The following is an 18,527-nucleotide window of genomic DNA, read 5'->3' on the forward strand; positions in this document are numbered from 1 at the left end:
TGACGGCATCCCTTACTGCTGGTGTCCACCAGCGAGTACGGGGGTTGCCGCCACGACAGGCACCAACCACCTTACGGCCACAACTCAGATTGGCCGCCTCAACAATAGAGGCACGGAACATGGTCCACTCGGACTCAATGTCCCCCGCCTCCCCCGGGACATGGGAAAATCTCTGTCGGAGGTGGGAGTTGAAACTCTTTCTGACAGGGGATTCTGCCAGACGCTCCCAACAAACCCTCACAATACGTTTGGATCTGCCAGGATGGACCGGCATCTTCTCCCACCATCGGAGCTTACTCACCACCAGGTGGTGATCAGTTGCCAGCTCCGCCCCTCTCTTCATCCAAGTGTCCAAAACATGCGGCCGCAAATCCGATGATACAACCACAAAGTCAATCATCGAACTGCGGCCTAGGGTGTCCTGGTGCCAAGTGCACATATGGACACCCTTATGTTTGAACAAGGTGTTCATTATGAACAATCCGTGACGAGCACAGAAGTCCAATAACAAAACACCTCTCGAGTTCTGATCGGGGGGGCCGTTCCTCCCAATCATGCCCTTCCAGGAATACTCTCCAGCACACCCTCAAAGGACTCCAAAAAGGGTGGGTACGCTGAGCTGCTGTTTGGTGCATATGCACAAACAGCGGTCAGGACCCGTCCCCCCACCCGAAGGCGGAGGGAGGCAACCCTCTCGTCTACCGGTGTGAACCCCAATGTACAGGCACTGAGCCGGGGGGCAATGAATATGCCCACACCTGCTCTGCGCATCTCACCGTGAGCAACTCCAGAGTGGAAGAGAGTCCAACCCCTCTCGAGAGAACTGGTACCAGAACCCAGGCTGTGTGTGGAGGTAAGTCCGACTCTCTCCAGTCTGAACTTCTCTCCCTCGTACACCAGTTTGGGCTGCTTCCCTGCAAGAGAGGTGACATTCCACGTCCCTAGAGCTAGCTTCTGCAGCCAAGGATCGTACCGCCAGGGTCCCCGCCTTTGGCTGCTTCCCAGCTCACATTGCACCCGGCCCCTTTGGCCCCTCCCATGGGTGGTGAGCCCATGAGAAGGGGGACCCACGTTGCCTCTTCGGGCTGACCCTGGCCGGGCCCCATGGGTGTAGGCCCGGCCACCAGGCGCTCGCCAACGAGCCCCACCTCCAGGCCTGGCTCCAGAGGGGGGCCCCGGTGACCCGCGTCCGGGCAAGGGAAACTTAGATCCATTAATTTTAATCATTATAAAGGGTTGTTAGAGGAATCTATGAGCAAAATTGTATCATGTTTAAAGTTTCATTTAATTTGGGCACATCGAAGCGTTTGGGTGCGTATCCAGCACCCCCAAATGCCTGCACACAAAGGCGCCGGCCATCTGGCCGGGGGACTGTTGAAGTCCACAATTAGCACGTCAATACAGGTGGACAACCACAGGGGAGAAGGCGACACTCGGTCACAAAAGGGGAATGAATAATTCGGGAACAGCGGTTCAGCAACAAAAGACGAGTTGAGAACACCCGTCGCGCCCAGACGACATTGACCATCCGCAAAGTCTACAACATGCTAATTCGATGTAGACCAGCCAGAAAAGGCGCCAATGTACTGGTGGTTCAAGTTGGAAAAACAGGTAACCAATCACTACCGAGGAGCCGGACCGGGGTGCGGCATGCAAACATCGGGGGCAGTGTTTTTCTTGTATTTTGCATATGTTACAATAAAATGTCGAACTCGCGGTGGCGGGACTGAGAGTGTGATCGCGGAGCAACTAACCGTCGTTCGCTCTCAGAGATCCGCTCCCGCCGATATTGAAGACAATTTTTCTGTGTGACGAGTCATTTCTTTAACTTTGTCCGAGAGAATCTCTGACAAGGGTCTTTGAGCCGTGCTTTGTCTGGTCCCTCACCTAGAACCTGTTTGCCATGGGTGACCCTGCCAGGGGCATAAAGCCCCAGACAATTTAGCTCCTCGGATCATTGGGACGCACAAACCCCTCCACCACGGTGAGGTGACGGCTCACGGAGGGGTTGAAATTTTTATGATATACTGTATATATATATAATTTTTTCTGATGTTGAAAAAAAAATCATTTAAATTTTTATGATTTTTTTCACATTCATGTATAAAATTCAAAATTTCAGATTACAGAGGCCTTATGTTTTGAAATGTAACATGATATATTAACGAAAGTATTTTCGCTGAAGACCTGGTTTGGCCTAGTGTGCCCTAGACCTGGTCTGGTTGTCAGATAACGAAATTTGAATGTTTTATGAATATTTAAAATCAGGTGTTGTTTTAGTCAGTGACGGAGAGTTAACTATCGGGGTGTTCACACGGCACACATTTGCTCCGGCGCTACACCGATGTATTTTGTTGCGATATATTTTACACCGTAGCAAATTTTGTGGAGCGGTCACGCGTACAAAGCCGCTAAGCGTGTCAGCACTGGCGCAGCGCCGGTGCAGCTCCACTTGTGTTCACACGGCAGTTTCTGCAGCGGAGCAAAACGACAGAAAACAAATGAGCTGTCGTGTTGGTTCTTTTTAAAACTTTTACACAACTCAAGCGACTACTGTACAGGCGCGTCCTTCTCCTTCTCGGTCTCCGTGCCTTCTGCTCGAGAGTGACCGCCCCCGAAAACGTAAATCAACGATGACTCTAATGACACTCCGAAAAGCAAACATGTAATGCGCCAAACAGAAAATCAAGAGAGGAAATCACAAAATAAATTATATGGGGGGCGGGGGTTGTGAACACACAACAAAGGAACAAACTACACAAACAACTCCGAGACAGTCCAGCCTCCTACAATAGGAAAGATGACATTTAGGGACTATTTCCCCCCCCCCCCCCCGCCCCCCTCTCCGTTCTAGTTGAGATGGTATAGCCCAAGAGGTGCTTGCTACTGTTACCAGCCAAGTCTTGTGTCGTTATTAAACAAACACATGACGGAAGTCCGACAGAGCAACGCATTTTCGCTGACAGAGCAACGCATTCTCGCCGTACGTAATCAACTCTTCTCGAGCATTTGCTCTCGAGCAAATTTAACCCAGTTGCGTTCACACGTGCAAATTTACATTGGTGCTGCTTCGCAAACGAGCATTTGCTCTGGAGCAAATTTTTAAACCACCTCCCTGAGGTGGATCAAATTTGCTCCGGTGTTAGCTGTTTTCCGGGGCTACGCCGGAGATAATTTGCACGTGTGAACACTCTACTGGGGCAGCCCCGGCATAGCACCGGAGCAAATCTTGCCGTGTGAACACTCCTATTAACTCCTGCTCCGATCTCAACCTCAGAACGTTTCTTGGTGCAATTTTGAGATGGTTTGCATTCTCCCTGGGTGTACAAATTGATGCTTGACCACAAAGAAGTTATATCCATCCATCCATTTTCCGAACCGCTTGATCCTCACTAGGGTCGCGGGGGGTGCTGGAGCCTATCCCAGCCGTCTTCGGGCAGTAGGCGGGGACACCCTGAATCAGTTGCCAGCCAATCGCAGGGCACACAGAGACGAACAACCATTCACGCCCACACTCACACCTAGGGACAATTTAGAGCGTCCAATCAGCCTGCCATGCATGTTTTTTGGAATGTGGGAGGAAACCGGAGCACCCGGAGAAAACCCACGCAGGCCCGGGGAGAACATGCAAACTCCACACAGGGAGGCCGGAGCTGGAATTGAACCCGGTACCTCTGCCCTGTGAAGCCGACGTGCTAACCACTGGACTACTGGGCCGCCCAAGAAGTTATATTGTAACATTATTTTAAATCCTACGGACCCCAATCTTTGCGTTACCTCGCAAAGATTGCATTCACTTGCAAAGATTGCGACATACTGGAACGCAAACTTTTTTTGGGAGGGGCGGGGGTGGAACAGGCGCTTTTTTTAAATGCACGTTGATGTACTTCTGGGTCATCTCCCGGGTAACTGAAAACAACAAACATGGATGGCAATACTAATGGAATTTTACTTTGAAATCGGCTTGAAATACAAAGACATTAAATATGTTCTTGAGCTTAAATACAGCTTTCAAGTCCTCCTCCATAATTCTCTCCTTCCCCGAAGTAATGTCATCTCTCAATCAGCCGCGCATGTGAGCCTACATTCGCCATGATGACCCGTACAAAAATGTGCATTTAAAAAAAAGCGTCCCTTACAAAAAAAGGTTGCGTTGTCTCGCAATTTTTGCGAGAGAATGCAAAACCTTGCGTGAGAATTTTTTTTTTCTTCCATGTCCCCCGGCTCAGGGGCTCCGCAAAATCCCAATCATTGAAGGTGAATTAGTTGTGAATCTTTACTTTGAAGGTGGTCAACACCGCTCGCTGGCGGCTGGTTATTGTCATGCACAGTATTGACAATCGCTGTGGTGACTTTCTTTCGTCTTTGCGTGTGGAGACTGGCTCGAACGCAGTCACTCATGTGGTTACCATACAGTAGGTTTGGCTGTCTGACTGTGTCCAACCTGTTCTAACAAACGCGACCAACTTTACAACGGTGTAGGTACTGATACCTCTCAGAGCTTTTGAGATTGCTCATTGTCTCATGCCTGAAGTGACAGAGTTCAGAAAGTAGTTAAACATGTCACCGTACCTTTTCACTGTCCTCTTTTTTTATTACGTCATCCTCCTACCTGCCTTGATTAGCAGCAACTGAAACTGAAACGTTTTGTCTTCTAAACTGCAACAACTGACGTTTCACATTGTTAAATTCTCCAACTATCCTAGGAAGAGGACTGGGACTAACCTTTTCCTTGGAAACAACTAACCACCCCAGGTAAATCTGACATTGTCTGACACGGTCCAAATGAAAATGAATGAATGACAAGCTTGAAAATGAAAGACAAGCTTACAAAATATGTGAGCTGTACGTGCTTATTTTTCACATTGTGACGTCCTCATTGGACAATATTGCATGGCTGACATACATACATACATATATATATATACCGTATTTTCACGACTATAAGGCGCCATTAAAAGTCTAAAATTTTCTTCAAAATGCACAGGACGCCTTATGATGCGGAGCGTCTTGTCTATGCGCTGAGTTCCAAAACCTGACTGACAGCCGACACGCTGTTTATATAAAGAAAGGCGGAAGTGACTGTGGACAGGCATGCGGCAAAGAAGTCGGCCAATCAGTGAAGGGTGGGCGTGTATATATACATATATGGAGAGAAAGAGAGAGAAAAGGCAGACGTGAGTGACAGGCATGCGGGGAAGCAGTCCGCCAATCAGTGAAGGGTGGGCGTGTAAGTGGACGCTAAAGGGACGCTACAAGCACGTACCAACACCTGTATAGAGTGTGGCTATGTGCATTGTTGCAAAACAACTTCGGTTTTGGTTTCTAAGAACCCCCGAAAATAAATTCTACAAAGAGACACGCCAAAGTTCAGCTCAAGTTCCATCGGTTATGCTTTTGGCATACGTGCCCATCTCACAGCAGCGGTGAAAAACCAAGTCAAGCAAATGAACTCTGAGCTTGCCGTTATTCCCGGAGGCTTGACTAAAGAACTCCAACCGCTGGACATCGGCATCAACCGGGCGTTCAAAGTAAAGTTGCGAGCGGCATGGGAACAATGAATGATCGATGGCAAACACAACTTTACAAAGAGTGAGAGGCAGCGCCGGGTGAGTTACGCCACAATTTGCGAATGGATTGTGTCTGCTTGGACGAATGTGTCTGCTTGCACTGTTGTTCGAGTTTTTGGCAAAGCCGGCATCATTTCTGTGGAGCCACATGGCAATGAGAGTGACTGACAACGAGAGGGAACACGGCGTTTTTGATGGATTACCGGTACTTGCACAATTGTTCAATTCGGATGCAGAGGATGAGGACTTTGATGGGTTTCTGGGTGATGATTGATCGAAAAACGTGAGTACATTGTACGATGGCTAAATAAAATACAACGGAACTCTGTTTTGCTTCGTTGCCTTTTTAAAAACGTGTTTTTAGCTTGTATCTGTATGTCTTGGCATGCTACCGTATGCTACAAGCTAACGTGTTTTTAGCGTGCGCGCATGCATGCCGTATGTTTAAGCTGGCGTATGTTTTACCACTTTAAAATTGCGCCCAATAATACAGTGCGTTTTGTCTATGTGTAAAATACAGAAATAGCACCCATTAATGAGACTGCGCCCAACCATACGGTGCGTCGAATGGTCGTGAAAATACGGTATATATATAAAAAAAAAAAATATATATATATATATATATATATATATTTTTTTTTTTTAAATCCTCGTCTCACCCCTCGGGTGGTGTCCGTCCCTCATTCAGCTCGGGTCCTCTACCAGAGGTCAGGAAGCTTGAGGGTTCTGCGCAGTATCCTTGCTGTTCCCAGAGATATATATATATATATCTCTATATATATATATATATATATATATATATAGAGAGAGAGAGAGAGAGAGAGAGAGAGAGAGAGAGAGAGATATATACTGTATATATAGATATATGTGTGTGTGTGTGTGTGTGTGTGTAAAGGAACAGCAAATGAATAGAAACGATTGGGTTTCTTCAAGTTACGATGACCCTATTTAGTGTTTAGCATAAAAAGTTTTTCAATGTACGGTACGCCCTCCAGTGCCCAAGTTCAGTAGTGAAAATTAAAAATCGTGTGGTACGTTCTCTACATGATGTAATACAATGGAAATCCATTGTTTCTTTTCCTTTCTTTCTTTTTCCTGCTTTTTGTGAAACCAGCATTCAGTTTCATTTAAGAGTTCAAATTTATATTGTACTTAAAAACAAAACAAAACAAAACAAAAAAAAGAAACACACACAAAAGCAAGGTGGCACACATTTCCAAGCCAACAAACAAGCTGGGAGCAGAGTACAAAAGATCACAACGTAATATATAACACAAATACATGACAAGCATTCTCAGTGAGACAATAAAAAAAGATCAGTATGTACACGGAAAGTGAAAAATATGAATAAAATAAAACAAATGTATCGATTAATCAAAATGGGGGATGTGGGGAATGCCACTTTACACTGGATATACGACAGGCACAGTAGTTATTCTTCATTAGTGGTTCATATACAAAAATCACTGTCGAGGTTCATTGATTCTGCATAGTGCAATCGTCTTTTTTAAAATTTTTGTTTTATGATTGTTTACATTCAAGCCAGCTGAAGACATGGGCTAAGCCTGTATATGTAAAAGCTTTAATAAAACAAAGTATTTGATCAAAATATGAAAAGAGATTTATGTTATGTCATAAGCTCTTTCTTAAAACAGGAACAGGACCCTTTGTGTACAACTTTTTAGACCAGCCTACGAGACAAGCGAAAAAGTGATGATAAATAGAGACGAGGGTAAGCATCCTAAAATCAACATTATTAGGTTCACTTTGTCACATTACACACAAGTAGAGACATACAAAACGTACAATGCAAACAGAAATAGAATATTTTACACTTTTATATCACTATGAAACTTCCATAAGTGATGGAAGAATCGCATCCAACTTCAAAAGAATTTAAAAAACAAACATTTTACGTGCCACTGGATATTGACATGCTGTAGTTTCCCCCATCTTGACTGCAGTATATGGTGAATAACAGCAAAGACATCTTTTGAAATGATGTACGATATGATGAGTTATGCCATGTTGAGTGAGAGTTGCATAATCATTAGCAACTCACCTATCATTGCCTTTAGAACGATTGATCAGCTTTATACATGTGAAATAACTGTATGTGCATTAAAAAAAACAACAACAACAAAAACAAAAAAACACCAAAACCCTCAAGGGAATGTTAATTTCCCCCCCAGACCAAGGCTGCACCACTTGGCAAAGAGAAGAAAGATTTGGATCTGGCACGAGTATATTTTGGCCTCTTTGTGATAACAGTGGCCTCTGTATGACCTTTAGCATCTCCTATTAGCTAAACGACAATCCCTCAACACAAGCCATTCCGTCACGTCTTGAAATTAACACATCACACATTTACCCCGCCCATCATTCCTCAAATAAGGTCTTCTGCAGGCTGACACGATATAAACTCAAAGCAGATCTAGCTTACTTCACCCTCCTCCTCTAATCTCTTTTGGCTCTTCCTTTCCGCTTTCTCCTGCTAGTATTTTCCTGGGGTTTGTTATCATTGCTCCCTGCCGCCACGCCGTTGGCGGCCTTGCTGAGTCCATTGAGGGCCCCGTTCGAGATGGCCCTGCCCACCTTGGAGGAGGAGGCGTCGCGCCTGGGCTGCTGGCGGCGGTAGGTCTGGTAGTAGAAGTTGCCAAAGAGGACGATGAAGGTGATGGCATAGCAGATGAGGGAGTAGTGCATCCAGTGGGGGAAGTCACAGTTGACGTAAAGGGACAAAGCCGTGTGGCCGATGGTGACGTGGAACTGGATCTGAGACACATGCAGAATGTCAGATTGCATTACACATTTACAGATTCATGAATACAATTAATAAAATTTAATTTACGATTAACATGAGATCACAGGCCTTTCATAAGGAAAAAACATTGTCAGGCACAAAAATGATCATCTCATCAGCAAGCTCTGCAGGAGACTGGTAATGATGCTGATCATTTGAACCAGGTGTGTTGCAGCAGCAGCGAGAGATGGAAAACATGCAGGAAAGCGGCCCCCGAGGACCGGAGTTGGACACCTGCGATGTATTGTATATGTCTATGTGTATGGTTCACAGCAACTCTTCAAACCATTTACCCAATAATAATTTACCCACTGATCATTTCCAAGATGGCGTCATATTTAGCAGCCATCGGCAAGTGCTCTTCAAGAGCTTTGTTTTTTCTGGGGAGGGGCTGGCTTTTGTTTTATCACATGGTGTTTTTGTTGTTAAAATGTGTGGACCCGATGTGAACCGTTTTCAGTGCTTTTAGCCACGACATTCGTCAAAAGAGAAGAATCTGTGCTTGGTGGTTGCGCCTTCTCGGCAGAACGCGTGTCCCAGCATTGATTTTCATTGGAAGGAATGTTGGCGCTATTTGACTGTCGCCGCTGGACTTGTGTTTTTTTGCACCTGTAATTGGCAGCATTTCTCACAGCCCCGTTTTGTTCAGCAGAGATGTCGGCGCTGTTGGAAAGTCTGTGCTGGTGTGTTTGAATGGATGGCTATTGGAGCCGAGGACTGTATGATGAGAGAGGAGCGGTGGCGTGGAGGACGGGTACGTATTTGTAACTGAGAGTCACCACTTGGAATTGAAAAGCATTTACATGGGACAGGAGAAGTGAACCAATCTCTTTTTTCATCAATGGACTAAACCAATCACTTTTTTTCGTCAATGGATGATACAGCTTCTTGTTTACTTTCAAGGACACTTTGAGTCTCTCCTCTTTCATCTACAGCTACTTCAAATGACAAAGCGTACGCAGGGTAGGTGGTTAAGATTGCATGACTGTCCGTTTTAACACTTTTTAATGACAAATGGAAACCCTGTTATTGTAAATATAAATCGGTGTGCACATTTTGAATTATTTGCACCCTTTACACACTGGACAAAAATTACTTAACTTTCAGTTGCACATATTTCAAATGTGGCCAACCACCTAATTTTCTACTCTTTTTCTCCAAAATATTCAAATACATTAGCTTCATATATTTTGATTGTCTGCAACCAAAGTGTGTTTCTAAATAAAGTAAATCCAATGTATCAGTGCAGCATAGAGCATATTTTTCCCCTATATAAAGCAAACATTTAAAAATCTAAATTAAAAAATGTTAGTTGGTGTAACACAAAATCTGAGTCACTGATGTTTAAAAAAAAAAGAAAAAAAAGAATGATCTGGCTCATGTAGCAACGAAGAATGTTACCATCTGGATAATGGTCAGGTACTTCTTCCACCACAGGTACTTTTGGATCTTCGGACCACAGGAAGCCAGGCCATAGTAGAGGTACATCAACACATGGATTGCGGCGTTCATGTGGGCACCAAAAAATGCTGAAAATATGTCACAGGTTCAAACTATTGATCAATGAGTCTCAACCGTATGTATTGTGATCATTTTTTTCATTTGCAGACACAAACCCTCACCAGGCACAATGCAATGTGATATCCAACTTAAATATGCTGGCGAGGGACATGGGGCAAAAGAAAAAGCCCGCCGTGTGCTGTTGTAACATGAGCCACTCACACTGTCCTCCTGCCACCCATTTGATGCCGATCCACCAGAGCGTGAACATGGTGCAGTGGTGGTAAACGTGCAGAAAGGTGACCTGGCTGAACTTTTTCCTCAGGATGAAAAACACTGTGTCCAGGTATTCGATGCCTTTGGAGATGAAATACCACCACAATGCTCCTGCCACCTGAGCGGGGTACAGTGAAAGACTCAAAAATGTATGACTGGATGACTTTGGTGTGGAAAGACCCGAAAGCCCGTACCTCAACCCCATCAAAAGCTTTTGACATGAACCAGAAGAGTGACTTTACAGATCTGTCTACTTGTGGCCTGTCTGTAATGTGTGCATTGTTCAACATTGTTCTATAACTACATCGCCTGCACTTTGGCTTCTTTTGTTTCATGTATTGTTACATCATGAAGAGAGATAACTGAAACTTCACATCCTATGTTACCCAGTTTTTTGTTCAGTTATTTTTAGCGTGAACAGTACCGGTACTTGTTTTAGAACAGGCATGTCCAGCTCCGGTCCTGGAGGGCCACTGTCCTGCCTGTTTTCTATCTCTCTGGGCTGCAACACACCTGATTCAGATGATCAGCTCATCAGCCAGCTCTGAAGCAGCATTAGAACGATCCTGATTATTTGAATCAGGTTTATTGCTCCTGGGAAAGCTGGAAAACAGGCAGGACAGCGGCCCTTGAGGACCGAATTTGGACACCCCTGTTTTAGAATATCCCTTCCATGAACCCCTTTAAAATTTTGGTTCAATAAAAGAACATGGTAAATATATTGCTTGACATCGCTTGCATTATACAAAATTCTGCAGATTGGCTCCTTGCACTCACCCTGACTTCATTGGGATCGTCTGAGTAGTCCACTCGTTGACAAATGTAGCTGTAGCTTGCTGCCCGGGCTGCCATAAACAGCTAGCGGAACAAAATTTGAGATATTATCTGAGTCCCTCCCAGTTGGTTGACTTAACAGAAAAAGACAGACACTCCAGGGACTGGAGGCAAAGCATCCAAACAAAGATGGATACGCTCATGAGGCTTATCTAAATCTGTCATCAAGATGGAATCTGATGAGTTAAATGCATATTTTAAAAAAATGTATCCTTACCTCTTTAAAGATGAAGAAGTTGAGGAAGACCATACTGAAGTTGTAGACAATGAGCGTTTTGCGAAGCTGGAAGGGCTCCCTGTTCTTCATATATTTGGGCCCCAGCCAGAGAAACAACAGGTAGGATGCACTGATGGCTAAAGTGAGCAGGGGGTTGTCCATCAGGGGCCATTTCTCCACTCGCTTGTCTGCAAGAAACATTTAGAACATTGAACTGGCCACTGTACACACAAGTGCTGCTTTATTTTAAGGTTGCGAGTTGGGCGAGTACTTAAAAATACAGACAAGAGGCAAAATGCCCCCGATGTTGTACATCCTATTATGGATCAACATTTTCAGGAAAAATATGCCTGTAAAGTTGTACGTCATTTCAGTTGTCTCAAATTATAGCGAAACAAGTATCAAGGGATTCACTCGGAGTGCTCTGCTTTTTCTGAATTAGTAGACGCAGCATATTAAGCGAGTAAGCCGTGTCATCCTGGATTCGGTGGCTCCTTCAAAAACTGTGCTCCCAAAACCTAGACCCAAGCCTTGGTTTAACGACAAAACTCGCGCAGCTAGGCAGGGGTGTCGTAAAGCTGAATGTAAGTGGAAAAAGACAAATTGCAGGTCTCTTATCAAATCTGGAAAGACTACTGGCGTAACTACCAGATCACAGTAAAAGAGACCAAAAAAGAATATTTATCGGACTTTATTCAGGCTAACCGTCACAACACACATGTACTATTTAAAACCATCGATTCTGTACTCAAACCCCTCAGCCTACTTGCTTGGAATCTTCACCCGAGATGTGCAACAGATTCCTTCAGTTTTTCATTGATAAGGTTTCTACAGCTAGGACTCCTGTTTCAAATACCACATTTGACCCCTCTGTCCATCTTCCGTGTTCAGGTGTGTTAAATTCTTTTGAAGCTGTGTCCTTGACTCTTTTAGAGGATGTGGTTCGCCAGACTAAGCCATCTGGCTCCCCGTGTGACTCTCTCCTCCCACACTTCTTTAAGGAGGTTCTCCCGAGTATTGGTACATCGGTCTTGGCCATTATCAACAGCAGCCTTTCTTCTGGTATAGTTCCCCAACAGTTTGAACATGCTGTGGTCAGACCCTTGATCAAGAAACCTGGTCTTGATCAAGATGTGCTGTCAAATTTTAGCCCCATTTCCAAAATGCCTTTCATTTAAGAACATCTGGAAAAAGTGGTGCTTTCTTGGATGAACGTAACATCTTGGAGGTCTTCCAGTCAGGTTTCAAAACGATGCACAGCACAGAGTCAGCCCTGTTACGCATTTTTAATAACATCCACCTGGCAAATGACACTGGACACTATGTGTGTCTGGTTTTATTGGATTTAACTGCAGCATTTGATACAGTGGATCCCAGTATTCTGTTGGCTCGTTTGCAGCACCTGGTGGGCATTGGCGGTAGCGATCTTGAGTGGTTTAGGTCCTCTTTAGCTGACAGAACCTTTTGTGTCAGCCTTGGCTGCTCTGAGTCATGTACTGCTCCACTGTCATGTGGTGTTCCACAGGGCTCTATTCTGGGGCCTCTGCTGTTCTCACTGTACCTGCTCCCATATGGTTCCATCTTAAGGAAACATGGTATTTCCTTCCACTGCTGTGCGGATGACTGTCAGATCTATGTCCCACTGAGCAAAAAAGACACCTTCTCAATAAGGCCACTTTTATCCTGCCTGGTGGAAATCAAAACCTAGATGGCACAACATTTCTTGAATTTCAATGAGAAGAAGACAGAAGTGATACTGTTTGGTCCAGTGGCCCTTTGGTCTTGAACTGGACAGTGATTTTAAACTTGACCGGCAAATTGGTGTCGTTGTTAAATCCATCTCCTTTCATCATAGGCAGCTGGCTAAAGTAAAACATCTCCTTTCTCATGAGCACCTTGAGACAGTAATTCAGGCCTTTGTCACATCGTGGCTGTAATGCACTTTACTTTCGAGTCAGCCAATCCAGCTGGTCCAAAATGCTGCTGCTCGCCTCTTGACTGGTACTTATAAGAGGGAGCACATAACTCCTACTCTGTCATCCCTTCACTGGCTCCCTATACATTTTAGAGTTCTTTTTAAGATCCTATTATTTGTTTTCAAATCTTTAAATGGCCTCACGCCACCGTACGTCTCTGAGCTCATCCGCCCCTACACACCTTGGTGTGGAAAGAATGTGCGGACCAGACATTAGAAGTACCAAGAACCAAACAAAGGCTCAGAGGGGATTGTGCCTTTTCCGTTGCTGGTCCCTCTCTCTGGAATGACCTCACACTGAACCTTCAGCAAGCCCCCTCACTGCCCATCTTTAAAACCCGCCTCAAAACTCACTTGTATTCTTTGGCATTTACTCAGCATGACTCAGACTTGATCTTAGTTTTACCGTTTGGTCCTTTCTACCGTCCTTGTCACTGATTTATTGCTTTATTGTTGTATATATGATAGTTGCTCCATGTACAGCACTTTGTATGCAGTGATGGCTGTTTGAAAGTGCTCTATAAATACAGTTGAGTTGAGAGTAGAGTTGAGTTGAGTACTGCCTCTGTGTTTTTCTTTCTTCAGCTTTTTGTTGACAATTATTCTGAAGAAGCAACAGCATCAACAGAAGATGAACGTGTGAAGGGCAAAAACAGGAATATTAGCAAAAGTTACAAGAGCAAAACACACCTTGGTGTTACCATATGCATCAAAGATAGGGGTGTCTTTTGGTGAAGATACAATACAATACAAATTTATTGACATTGCGCTTTCACAACAGCTGCAGCTGTAACAAAGCGCTTTACAGAACAGTTAACATAAAATAACAAAATAATATAACAGAACACATAACATAAAACAGTCACGCAATCCTAACAACTATTCCTGCATACGCCTTGTTGTTTGAAGGAGTTATTTACGTAAAACTGGTTAACTACTTTTTATACTCATGTGGTATGAATGTGAAATAGCATTTCATCGATTTATACGGTAAAGGTGATGTTTATAGAGCAGGGATGCACAGAGATGGGCGAGTGGAGGAAAACACCACTTTGGGGTGCTTTTGATGAGGAATTATAATCTTAACATAGCTAAAAGATCAAAAAAGTTGAAATTGCATAATATAGACCCTTTAAAATCAATCACAGGACAGAAACTTCTTTTATTTGGGTTGTCAACGATCTTAGAATCAATTCCGACGATTATTACGATTCTATTCTGGCTCTGCTCGACATCAGTGTGACTTTTGATGACTGATCATACCGTTTTGCTTCATTGCCATCTGTGGTATTCCCAAGGAATCCATTCTTCACGGTTTCCTGTTTATTTTATATACGCTCCATAATTTTAACAGCATAACATATAGGACGGCACGGAAGCCAACCGGTTTGCATGTCCGCCTCACAGTTCAGAGGTGTTCTCCCAATGCCTGTATGGGTTTTCTCTGGGTATTCCGTTTCCTCACACATTCCAAAAACATGCATGGCAGCAACACTCTAAATTCAGATTACAAAATAATGGAAAACATGTGATGTAAGGTCACACGTGATTTTCTTACGGGGGGTTGTGGGGGGGGGGGGGGGGGGGGGATCTGGCCCCCAGGCCTTGAATTTGACACGTGAATAAATATGCGTGAAAACCTGTAACCATTGCAAATAGCACAGCCACCTTATATGCAACTTATATTTATGTTGTTTACAGTTTTCTGAAACATTTATTTATTTTGTGCATGCAACACTTTGTTTTTTTCTTCTCCCCCCCCCCTCATGTTGCTGCTGTAGACTGCAAATTTCCTCAACGTGGGACAAATAAAGGTTATCTTATCTTATCTTTTTCTGAACAGCTTGTGGGGTTGCTGGAGCCTATCCAGTGATAATTTTACAGTTTACCACCAGCGAGTCCCAGGGACTCGCTGATCAGAAAAGTACAAGTCCCATTATGCATTTCGAGAGTCCCAAATTTCGAATTTTGAAATGGTCTACTTATTAAATTCATATCATATGATAATAACACAAACGACAACATATACTGTACATACATTTATAAATAAACGCTGCAAAACTTTAAATAATTCAGTAGCAGGCCTGAGGATTTCGGGAATTCACGTTTTTCGGTTCCGTCGGATTACCCAATAGGAAACCACGGTAACTAATTTTGGGTTCCATAAACGTTCATCATGGGAACCCATTTTTCTATTTTGACTGATATTCATAATCAAGAATTCTGAAACTCAAAAGTATAATGTTTCAAGGGTCAATGTTTGAAAACTATGCATTAACAATGAACATTCCATCAGTTGCTGTGTACTCCAGGTTTATTCAATAAAATAAATGGATCAAAATATGTTGTACTCATATGGCATCATGAATACAGCATACCACAAAATCAGAGTATTTTTTCCAATCTTACGCTGCAACGATTAATTTACTGGTAATCATTAATACAGGTAAGTATTGATGTGGCTTGACATCCTCTTCCCAAGACAATGCATGTGCACGATCAATTTGACGAAAGAATCCAACACGTCATCATTCGTTCTACCAACAGTTAACATTGGCATTACTACACCTTGTGACGAATGTTTTATTCCTAAAGTTACCATGTAAAACCAGTAAATTAAATGTAGCCGGGCCTTTGGAAAGACTGGACTGGACACAAAATAATTTTTAGGTGGGCTTTATTCCCGACTGAACAATGAAAAATTGTTCAGCATTAAGATGAAAGACTGAGATGTTAACTGAATTTTAAAAGAGTTGGAAAAGGGATCTAAGAGATCAAAGAAAATTATCTAACAGATTAAAGAAAATTTCACCATAATAAACAACAGCAGTGGCTTGTCGACACTTTCCGGCATGTTGGGTGTATACAAAACACGTGGAAAAACACAAATGATCTCCCCTGCTATACAGCTGTTCACACGACTCACTAGCGGCAGATTTCAAACTCCAAACCACGATATTTTGCTCTGAATATCGCCAGGGTTACAACGACGATCATGGGTGTATCAAGTTGGAACAAGCAGCAGGCACAGTTCAACGACTACCCTCCTTCACGTGCATGTCACCCTTACTTCGCTTCCTGGTCTGATTCCCACACGCTCTATATGTTCCCGCGTGTTTTCATCTAGCGTGGCTCTTAAAGTGACAGTGCTACATTTGTTAAACAAGGCAGCCTTCACTACAAAAGTCTAAGTATGGTTCACCTGGTTACATAAAGAATAACCAACACTGTTTCATAATATTTTTCATAGTGATTAGCCTATACAGTGATCCATCGCTATTTTGCAGTTCGTTTATCGCGGCTTCAGTGCATCGCGGATTTTTTCAAACATTCATAAAAAAAACGTTTCTTTTTTTTTTGGAAGTCCGCAAACGGTCCGCGAAGAGCAGCGAAAGTCAGCAAAACAACAGTGAGTCACATAGAGCAAGGTTTTCTTATCTTATCTTATATACAGTATGTGGGGTGAGGGGGGGGGGGGTGAGAAGATGCAGCAAAGCCATGTTGATTGACTGCATCTTCTTTCTGTCTTATCACGTGGGTTACTCTTTGATCTTTAATCGGTGTCTAAGTGTTGTTAACGATGCGTGCTAGTGTGTGTGTGTGTGTGTGCTCGTGTGCGTGCTAGTGTGCGTGCTTGTGTGTGTGCGCGCGTGTGCGTGTGGCTGAGAGAGAGAGAGAGAGAGAGGTTTATAAGAACAAAGCAGGTCTCTTCCATTCTTAATTGACAAATCATGAACACGTCTGCTGCACAGCAGCGGGATCGCTGGCGTGTGCGTGCGTGTGTGTGTGTGTGTGTGTGTGTGTGTCGTAGTTTTTTTTTTGTTTGTTTTGACTGAGAAATGTCCTTGCGTCCCAAAAAACGCACACTATTTGGAACTGTGCGTCCCACGGGAAAATTGTGCGTCTAGGACGCGGGACGCAGAGGTAACGAGATGGCTGCTATCCCCGCTGACTTCAGGCGAAAGGCGGACTACACCCTGAATTGGTCGCCAGTCAGTCGCAGGGCACATCGAGAACAACCATACACACCCACATTCAAACTGTCAGTGAGTGGGAACCAATCCCACGCTGCTCGAACACAAGTCAGGCGAGTAAACCACTACATTATCAGCGATTTATTATGATTATTGGAAAAATCAACAATTTTCTCAGTTTGGATTATATGACAAAACCCCCTCATAATTACCTGCGATGGTTAAGGTCCATTTGTAGAATTGTATGGTGTCATTAATAAGGTGTGTGACAATCTCCATGACCGATGACCTAAAATGAAAACAAACAGAGCAAGATGGAATTTTTAACTCATGATATGGAACATGAATTCTTAGCACTTAATGGGTTAATATTGATACAGTATGGTCCGGAAATCATGCTTGCTAACTGTGTGTCTGCTTCTGAATGATTAGTGAGCAGACCACGCCACAGACAGGCCACGGGCCAACCACGACGGATACTATATCTATTCTATAGGCTTGAATGCGCACAAAGGCGCATTCAAGCCTATACGTGTCATGTGCCGTGACAGAGCGTGTGTCAGCAAATTTTTTCGGATAGAACACGACCACAGGCAGCAGACACGAGTAGGAAGAGGAGTAGGCGGAGGAGTGACCTGAGCAGGAGGAGAAAGAGGAGGAGGATGGAGAGGAGGAGGAGGGGGGAGGAGGAGGAGGAGAAGAAAGAACATGGACAAAATTGAAGATTCACTTGGCCTGATTCATCCATCCACCCATTATCCGAAGTGCTTAAGGTAACACCCACCCCCAATGACCCCATCACTAACACCCCAGGCAGCATCTTGTTGCAACATCCGTCATCGGCCTCTTATTGCTTCAACGCTTCCCAATAAACCCCAATTCTCCAATGATTATAAAGCACATCACTGAAAGTAATATGATAATGAACATCTGCACTCTGCGGCAGGCACTCAGGCCTTTACCTCATGAACCTTTCTCTAATTACTGACTCATAACCGTGAAGATATTTCCGGCTTCAAATTCAAAACTGTCGTTACAACCGTGGTGTCCAACACGAATAACACAAAATGTCATTCTATCTCACCCTCTCCACAAGAAAGGATACCCATTACCTCTGTGTGTTGTTTTTTATCCGTCTATGATGACATTCAATGCAAGGTCATGCGAGGTAAAAATGGTCCCTCCTCCCAATCGGCCGTTGAGCGTTTTTACTTTCTTCTCTTTCAATTTTTTTTTCAGAATCACTTGCTCAGCATCCGCGGTGACTTAAATGACGATGGCATGAATGTGGCGTACAGCTGTAGCCTCCCTCTACAGTCGGTTTGCCTAACAATTCTCCTGAACATTCGCAGCAGTTCCGTCTAGTTACCTCCTCACA

General features: G+C 43.9%; 1 protein-coding gene and 1 long non-coding RNA gene across 5 annotated transcripts; one reads left to right on the plus strand and one right to left on the minus strand.

Moving 5' to 3' along the window:
* Positions 1 to 4,653: 4,653 nt before the first annotated feature.
* On the plus strand, positions 4,654 to 10,126 carry LOC147203303 (uncharacterized). Of its 4 annotated transcripts, XR_015101146.1 has the most exons (6): positions 5,079 to 5,853; positions 8,069 to 8,204; positions 9,026 to 9,127; positions 9,277 to 9,336; positions 9,811 to 9,855; positions 9,982 to 10,126. It is a non-coding gene; the product is annotated as an uncharacterized LOC147203303 (long non-coding RNA). The 4 variants fall into 4 exon arrangements; XR_015101143.1 differs by having other exon boundaries at positions 9,026 to 9,336; XR_015101144.1 differs by lacking the exons at positions 5,079 to 5,853; positions 8,069 to 8,204 and adding an exon at positions 4,654 to 4,755 and having other exon boundaries at positions 9,026 to 9,336.
* On the minus strand, positions 6,692 to 18,520 carry LOC147203304 (very long chain fatty acid elongase 4-like). Its single transcript, XM_086113078.1, has 7 exons — positions 18,262 to 18,520; positions 17,362 to 17,438; positions 11,201 to 11,388; positions 10,927 to 11,007; positions 10,096 to 10,267; positions 9,775 to 9,902; positions 6,692 to 8,345 (listed from the first exon to the last, which is right to left on the minus strand). Exons 2-7 carry the CDS (start codon positions 17,426 to 17,428, stop codon positions 8,028 to 8,030), a joined length of 954 nt encoding a protein of 317 aa, XP_085969204.1. The 5' UTR covers positions 17,429 to 17,438; positions 18,262 to 18,520; the 3' UTR covers positions 6,692 to 8,027.
* Positions 18,521 to 18,527: the final 7 nt, after the last annotated feature.

This window comes from Hippocampus guttulatus, chromosome 6, assembly GCF_054856545.1.
Source record: "Hippocampus guttulatus isolate MCC_2025c chromosome 6, RoL_Hgut_1.0, whole genome shotgun sequence".
Taxonomy (NCBI): Eukaryota; Metazoa; Chordata; class Actinopteri; order Syngnathiformes; family Syngnathidae; genus Hippocampus; species Hippocampus guttulatus.